This window comes from Lupinus angustifolius, chromosome LG04, assembly GCF_001865875.1.
Source record: "Lupinus angustifolius cultivar Tanjil chromosome LG04, LupAngTanjil_v1.0, whole genome shotgun sequence".
Taxonomy (NCBI): Eukaryota; Viridiplantae; Streptophyta; class Magnoliopsida; order Fabales; family Fabaceae; genus Lupinus; species Lupinus angustifolius.
Genome location: NC_032012.1, coordinates 26,811,476 through 26,820,851, shown reverse-complemented (window position 1 = coordinate 26,820,851; position 9,376 = coordinate 26,811,476). Strand labels below are relative to the sequence as shown.

The window sequence follows — 9,376 nt, the reverse complement described above, 5'->3', positions numbered from 1 at the left end:
TTCTTATCAAAAGGTTTTAAATATCCTTTTTTATCTTGGAAAAATCAAAAGTCCATTAAAAAATTCAAGTTTGTTATCTTTAATATTATTATAGTAAAATAAATTATAATGTTGTAATTTTTTTTAAAAATATATAAAAAGTGTACTAATTGTTTGCTTGGTATAGATACAAGTTTAAAAAAATTCATTGCTATTAAAAAGTAAATTTAAAGTTACAACACAAGTATCTTCAAAATCCACCTAGTTTATAAAGTTAGATTTTATCAATAAAAAATAAGCAAAAGGTTATCTCTCTTTATGGTTGGTTATCTTTTATTGCTTATTTTTCTACCAAATTTCCCTTCCCATTTATCCCTCAAAATTTAATAGTATTTTCATTTTATGCATTGATATCTCATTGAATTGTTTATTTTGTCATTTTTGCACTATTTGTTTATGGGTTGGATAATTCAAATTTAATAACTTTTATTTAATTGTGCATCATGTTGTTTTTAAATACTGATATTGTTTTTTATATTATATTTAATTTTAATATTTTTACACTTTATCATGATGTATTAAGAGTTAAAAAATTATAGTAAAGATTTATATAATAACAAATATTAAAAATATATACTTTAAAAATTGTATAAAAATAATCATAGCATAAACAAATAATTCATTCCAACTTTTTTTATTCTACTCTATAAAAACATAATATTTTCATCTTTCCAAACAAAACAGATTAGCTTATATTCAATTTTTACATAAGATATTCAAACATAAATAAATTATAGTACGAACAAATTATAATCTCATCACAGTTTGTAATATTACAATTTATAAACTAAAAATAATTAGATAATCTATATCAAACATACACTAAGTTAGCTAATTTTAGCAGTCTTTATAATAAAATTGAGAGTATACAAGAGGAGTCTCATTTTAATTTAATCAAAAAAAGTAATGTGTCTCATTAGTGGCTCTAAGAGACATGTAGAAAATAATACAATAGCACATGTAAAAAAAATTAAAACCAGGAAAATTATTTAGCTAATTTTATCAAAAATATTTATTAACAAAATACTGTATATGCTCCTAATAATTAACGTTAATATAACCAGAATCAAACTTTAAGTTTACCATACATAATCAAATATAGATAGAATGACGATATAATATTGCACCATAAAATTATATATATTATCGATCTAATTTTCAAATAAAAAGTATACTTTTTCGATTATAAAAATATTAAATATTTTCTTATATTTAATAATTACTATACTTAGCCAATAGAAAATAAATATGAGTCATTCGTTACAATCTTTCTTAGGAAATGGAGGGGAAAATATACTAAGATTCCGTAAACTATTTATTACTTTCTAATTGACAATATAAACTTTTAAATCATTGACCTTTTAATTATGAGAAAAAGATATATGTACTCGTAAAAGTTTTATATATTATTATTTTATTTTCAATCATTATTAATTTCTCAAAAAAGTAATATAAATGAATATTGAATAATATACTGACTACATATAAATTTTTATACTGACAATTCATAGATAATACATTCATAAACTATTATAATTATATCAAATATCAATAGATTAGTATCCATCCAATGTCAACTATGTTATTAACATCAAAATTGTATGTCTTGTCTGCTTTTGATTTTCAAAACTCAATCTTTTTATATATTATTTGGTAAAATCTAAATGATTTCAGATTTTTATAAAATAAGTAATTTGAAGAGTGACGAGAAAAATTAATACAAAACAAATGACTACGATTGTGTTATGTTGAGGAAAGTTGGATTTAAATCTGTTGGCATATATTTCTCATGCTAACTTAACAAGAAATGAATGAATGATCTATTAATATAATTTTAATAGTTTAAGGATCAGGTGAGATGATTTAAAAGTGTATGGTGTTAATTTGCAATTGGTCAAAATTTTGAGGGAGTTTAGTGTAATTTTCGAGAAAACAATTATCACCTACAAATACTTTTTTTTTTCATTTTTAGTTTTTTAAGTGAAAATATTTTCAATTACTATACAATAATTACAACAGTTTCATCAATCAATAGCTGTAATTTCCAAAATCCATTTTCTTATTTTTATTAATTATTTTAGTTTTTAGGTTGATTTTTTAATTAATAATGGTATTTCGAAAACTGATTATTAATTGTATATTTTTATTTTTGATGCATATAGACATTGATAATTTGGATATAGTTACAGTTGGATATCAAGCAATTGGACATAGTTATGCACTTTATTCCTTCAAGTAGCTAATTTTATCCAATTTCAACCATTGTAATGTTGATTTTTGTACAACTTTACTCTTATATATATTAGTGCAAATATATTTTAGTACAATTTTAATTTTAACATAGCTATACATTTATATTAATGAAATTAAAATTTATTATAAAAATAATATTGCAAAATTATAAAAAATAGACTTATAAATGTTAGTTGAATGCAAAAAATAATAATATTCTTAAACTATTGTTAAAAATAGTAGGTTATTAATTAATTAAAACCGAATAGATGAAATAATTGGATAATACTAATTTATGGTAAATCATAATTGTTATGGTAAAAAATGTTAAGAGTATGGTGAGTTAAATAAGAAAATGATAAATATCAATGTATCAACTATCATAGTCTTCTACTCAGATAAGTCTTCATGTATACTATATTTACTTTTATTATATATAAATACAAAATATACTTTAATTATGATCATGATATAATTTGTACTTAACTATCTTGTATTTAATACTTTTTAATTTCCACCAAAAACAATAAAATTATAAGTAACCACTACCAACATATTAATCACTTCTCTTACCTTAAATTGAATTAATATTATAGTACAACAAAAATTATAATAAAATTACATATAATAAAATAACTCCAATATAAAGTCCATTTAATATAAAATATATATTTTAATTCTTCAAAATAAAATATATAAAACTTGAATATTTGATATCATAATAAAAAAATATAAGTTGATAAGCACAATGTTAATCGTTACAAGTCCAATAATAAAATTGTAAAAACCCTACAAAATAAACTAAAAGAAGGTGACACCTGTAATCAGCAGAAGAAATTCTTCATATTTCTTATTTGATAAATAATTTCCTACTGTCCTCGGTTCTGTAATTTTTTGGTGGACAAGCATTTCTCTATTTTTAACAAACCAATAATTCTTCAAGAAATCACTCATGAGTTATGATGCACAATATCGCAGGAAAAAAAATATATACTTGGATGCCATTTATAACGGTAGGTCACAAACCCAACAGTATTGGCCACCATTTACTTCTCTTCATAAATGTCTTGGCCTAATAAGATCATGATTGTAATAATATCTGTAAAAATTTATATATAATGAATACATTATTTATAATTGATTTGTATTATTTTTTTAAAGAGTCGATAATAATTAAATATGAATATTGAATAATATAATAACAATGTATAAAATTTAACACTTTCATTTTTTTTTTCCTCTAATATGATATCTATCAAACTAATTCCACTTCAATAGTGGTTCCCACTTAATAAGAAAAATCAATCTACTATTTTCAAAATTTTGAATATTAAAAGATCTTTTAAATAAGTTAATTTTCAGTTATATGAAGAAAATTTTGTTGAAATTTTGACTGTCACAATCTGGGTAGGACCCCAAAGGCCACAATTAGAGTACCATAGTTATCCACAACAAGTTGAAAATTAAAAATCAATACCGCAATTTTTCTTTGTCACTATTAACCAACTTTTTAAATTAGGGGCATTTTGGGCAAGTCGGTGATCAACATTGAAAGAAATCAAGAAAATAAATGTATAGGCTGTGAAATTGAGGGACAAGCCCAGATCACAATCAAGCTGATGTAAATAAAATATATGATTAGATTGGCTTCAATGATTAAAGGTCAATGGAGGAACCATGTTAGGGCTAGTTTGGTCATTTCACATATTCTGCCTATCAAAAGATGCACATATATTGTCCCGTAAATAGTCAACTCTATGTGTCATCGTTTGTGATTGATTAAAAATTGTATTAAAGTTAAAATTTTGATAATTAAGTATTTTTCTAAACAATCATAAAATAGTTGTACACATTTTAGGACAAAAGATTTCCACCAAAAAAACAAACCCCCAAAAAAATACTTTTAATCTTCATCCTCATCCTATAAAAGTTAAAAGATAAAATACGTATAAAAATCATAAAATAGATATACAAAAATCATAAAAATGGAAATAAGGTAAATAATTAAAGAGAAAATAAATAAAAGGTGACCAGTGATGGCTTTTAACTAAATATAGATGAAAAGACAAAAACCAACTTATTGTCTCTATCGTCTCTTAGCACTCTATCGTATCTTAACACGATGTTAAAAAAATTCTGCATTAATTTATTTATTATTTTCTTTCATAAAAATTACTTCACTTTCTATTTACTTTAATATTTTTATATATTATTTATTGTCCTCCTTAAATCTTAATAGATATTTTTATATCTACTTCTATTTAATGATGTATTAGCAAAAAAAAACACTAAATTGATACAATTGTTATATTTTAGGACACATATATTGCCACAGATAAATATGAATGAAAATATTAGTCATTCTATTCCAAAATTTTGATATTTAAGGTGATGCATTCAATTTAAAAAGTTATTAAATGAATTGAATATAATTTGACAATATTTCATTTGTTCCATAACTTTTGATGCTTTAATCTTTTTTACTTTATCCCTAATCTTATGATGTTTTAGAAACAGAATATACATTTATATTTTCTTTCCAATTATGCTTTTCTTTATTAATAACCTTTTCACCTCATATTTCTATATTTCTTTTTAATATAGTATCTAATGTAAATTAAATAATATCATTTTAATTGCTTTATAGTAAACTTTATATCATTTATTTACTTGTTAAAATTTATACATAATCTTAAGAGATTAAAGTATATTTTGATACTAAAATATAAATTATCTATTTCAGCCACTAAAGTCATGTCATGTGTCAAATTTAACTATTTCTAAATATTTATAAAAAGCTTAAAAAATAGGATACATGTAATTATTTTAGTTGCTGGAATAGATAATTTATCTCCTCATATAAATATATATTTTATTATTTAATCTTAAAGATCAAAAGTTTTAGATAAGAATAAACACATATTAAATTTTCATATATTTACACAATTAATTTATCAATATGAACTCGATTTAATTCCAATAAGTAGAGAATTTTTTGAGTATAAGTTATTAAGAGAAAAATTATAAAAAAAGAGACTAGTACATTGAAAAAAGTGGTGGTTCAATTTGAATTTCACAAGTGTATTGAAAGAAATTACTAAGAGAAAGAGAGTAATACATTGAAAATTGAAGAAAAAATTAAATTAGGTTAGAAAAAGATTATTAAATTAAGAAAATAGTATATTGAAAAGTGATTATTAAATTAAGAGACAAATATGCTTAAAAATAATTATAGATTTATAAAAAAAAATTGTAATTTATTTTGATTTTATAAAATACAAGATATATGAAATAGCATAAAAAATCAAATCATCCAAAATTTTGGAAAACATGCTACTAGCACTACCACTAAATAGCAGCATATATTTTTCTGTGCCACTTTGTTCTACATGCCGTGAAGGTTTGTGAATTTATCAAACCCGGACGATAAATGATAATAAAAATAAAAATAAAAACTAAAAAGTTTAAATCTGAAGATTCCCATCTAGAAAAAGAAAAGTAAAGGAAACACGTAAAATGAAAAATATCGATTCTATTAATTATTAATGCTTATTATATAAGAATTAAGAAAGAATGTGATAAGATCATAAGATCCCAGAGAAGAAAAAAATAATAATAAATTCACCTCCATCGCACACACACAAGTTTCAATCTATACATGTATATAGTGTTAGTAAGTACTATACTATACATAAAATAAATACCCGTCATCAAAATTGATAGAATTCACCATCACACTATTTTTTTTTATAATTTTTATTTTTCCGCTTAATTGGAAGAGAGAGAAGAGAGTGAGTGAGGGAGTATGTTGGGTGAGTCATCAAGTGGAGAGGCGGTGGCAGTAGGTGGTGGTGGTGGTGGAGGAGTGGTGGTAGGTGGTGGTGGTGGTGGAGGAGGAGGAGGTTCAACTTCTGGGGATGAAGATAGAAGAATGGAAGAAGGAGAACGTGGTAGCTTCGGTGGGAACCGGTGGCCAAGACAAGAGACTTTGGCGTTGTTAAGGATACGGTCGGATATGGACGTGGCGTTTCGTGATGCAAGTGTTAAAGGTCCCTTGTGGGAACAAGTTTCCAGGTTCAATTATTTATTCACTTCATTTCTTTTTTCTTATTTCACTTCAATGTCAATTTTGATCTATCATTTTTTTCTCAATATGAGCAAATTTGATTCTTCTCATCCCCTTTTTTTCATTTCTTCTTCTTTGTAGTTTTTTTATTCATTAGTTTGCTTCTTCTCATTGATTTCATTTCACCTCAATGTAAACTTTGAGATTCTATAAATGTTTTCACTTCTTCCTTTTTTATTCCTTTGTTTCTTATCATTGATTTCACTTCACTTTAATTCATTGAAAATTTGAGATTCTAATAAAAAATTTGCTTTTAATTCATGGGGTGTGGAGATCTATAATTCAATTTTGCTTGAATTTTTATTCTTTGAAATATATTCTACCAGCTTCAATTCTATCTTTCCTCTCTCTCTCTCTCTCAATCATTTGGATTTGCTTCCTTTTGCGGTTCCTATAGTATTCATCTTCATTTCCTTGAAATCCTCCTTTTTTTCTTCCTTTTTTCTTTTGAGTTTGAATGAATGAATATAAAACTATTAAAAAATAATTTAGATGAGTGGAGCATTCATGATTTGGGTGTGATTTGCTTTTCCAATATCCACTTTGGTTCATGTCTTATTTTCCAAATAAGTCACAAACTTGAATTGAGTGTATGAAAAGCAAGATTTTCTTACGCCTTTATTTCAGTTACCCACTCTTACAGGGAAACTCAGGTAGATTATGAAATCATCTAACTTGGGTTTCATGTATTTTTCATGGGAGACATTTCTGCTCATCAATTCTTCTGATTTCTTACTAATTAAATCAAAACTTCAATTATACCAAGTTTATTATTTTCTCCTATCTCTCTAGGTAACTTTCATTTCCATTAAAAAAAATTCCTACTTGAATTAATTCACTCCACACACGTATTTTTATGTTTATTTCCCAGTGTTTTTTACCTTTTGTCTTTTAGCTGAATTTGATAGGATAAAATAAACACAGATAGATACCTTTTTTTCTCTTTCTTTTGTATCATTTGTCTTTGTTTGTACACTTTGGTTTTCAGGAAGCTTGCAGAGATTGGGTATCACAGAAACGCTAAGAAATGCAAAGAGAAATTTGAGAATGTATACAAGTATCACAAGAGAACCAAAGAAGGTCGAAGTGGTAAATCTGAAGGCAAAACTTATCGATTTTTTGATCAATTAGAAGCCCTTGATCATCTTCATCATCCTTCAACAACTCCCTCCCCTAACCCACCATTACCATCGATTGCACCATCACCATTATCATCAATAGTAGCGACAACAACAGTAACAGTACCTATGCCACAAGTGGTTAACAACACCACTCATAGTTGTGTCCCTCATTTTACTGTTCCATCAACAACTACTGGTGCTACAACAGTACAATCTTTGACCATGAATCAAGGCATTGTTGTCACTACTACCCCATCAATAAGCCTTCCAAATATACCTTCTTATCCACATACAAACCCTACAATCTTCCCTACACCACACCCATTACCACCACAAGCAGCAACAACAACAAACCCTACCACCATACCAATCTCTTTCCCCAACATCCCAAACGATCTCTTGTCCAACTCTTCCTCGTCGACTTCTTCTGATGATGAAATGTTTGAGGAGAGGCGCAAGCGAAAGCGGAAGCGCAAGTGGGAGGACTTCTTCCATAGACTAATGAAGGGAGTAGTGAAGAAGCAAGAGGAACAGCAAAGGACATTCTTGGAAGCTATAGAGAAACGCGAGCACGAGCTAATGGCGAGAGAAGAAGCATGGAGAGTGCAAGAGATGCAAAGGATAAATAGGGAGAGGGAAATTTTAGCTCAAGAAAGATCAGTAGCTGCTGCCAAAGATGCTGCCGTTATGGCATTCTTGCAGAAGATAGCTGAACAACAACATAGTGGAGAAGCGTTGAACACCATCAATATTCCAACACAACCACAGCCACAACCAGTTGCGCCACAAACACTAGTGCCAGCTATTGTTCCTACACTGGTGCAACCGCAAGTACAATCACAACAACCACAGCTACAATTAGTTGTTCAGCCCAGCCCACCAATACAACCTGTTGTGGTGCCACCGGTCCCACCGCAACAACAACAACAACAGCAACTAGTGATGAATATGGAAATAGTGAGAGCTGATAATAATGGAGAGAACATGATGGGAGCAAGCTCATCAAGGTGGCCAAAAGTAGAGGTTGAAGCATTGATAAAGCTGAGAACTGAGCTTGACGCGAAGTACCAAGAGAACGTACCAAAAGGGCCACTTTGGGAAGAGATATCATCCTCAATGAGGAAGCTGGGGTACAATAGAAATGCCAAGAGGTGCAAAGAGAAATGGGAGAACATCAACAAGTACTTCAAGAAGGTGAAGGAAAGCAACAAGAAGAGACCACAAGATTCCAAAACATGTCCATATTTTCATCAGCTTGATGCACTTTATAGAGAGAAGAACAAAATGGTGCAGCCAGAGAGCATGGTGGCGCCGCTGATGGTGCAACCGGAGCAGCAATGGCCTCCTCAGCAGCATAGGGAAGAAGAGGACGGCGATGATGATGATTTTGATGAAGAAGAGAAAGATAATGGAGAGGAAGAAGAAGAAGATGAAGAGAATGGAAGTGGTAGTAGTGGTGGTAAGTATGAGGTAGTGGCAAATAAGGTTCCTTCAGCATCAGTGGGTGGTGCTTCAGGTGAATAGTACTGTAGTGAAAGGTGCAAAAAGTGCACATAAGAATGACACGTGTGTGTAAAAGAGATTATTGCAGGGGTTGTCGTAAAAGTGGAGAGTGGTGGTCGGCGGCTATTGGTGGCGGTGGTGGTGGTGGTGGTTGTGGAAGTGTGGAAGAATTTGAAAATAGGTTTACGACAGAATGACACATGGGTACTGAGGTGGTGGGGTTTGGTACTTTTGTTGTTTCATATAGTCAGATAGATTATATGTTTTTCTAATTTATAAAATTTTATTTATTTTTTGAGATAATTAATAAGGTAGAGAGCTAAAGATCCAGGTTCCAATATAATGAATTAATAAA

The 9,376-nt window shown here is 28.2% G+C and overlaps 1 protein-coding gene across 1 annotated transcript; it reads left to right on the top strand.

Moving 5' to 3' along the window:
* On the top strand, window positions 5,876-9,065 carry LOC109346761 (trihelix transcription factor GT-2-like). The gene is made up of 2 exons (XM_019586524.1): window positions 5,876-6,345; window positions 7,386-9,065. Exons 1-2 carry the CDS (start codon window positions 6,077-6,079, stop codon window positions 9,040-9,042), a joined length of 1,926 nt encoding a protein of 641 aa, XP_019442069.1. The 5' UTR covers window positions 5,876-6,076; the 3' UTR covers window positions 9,043-9,065.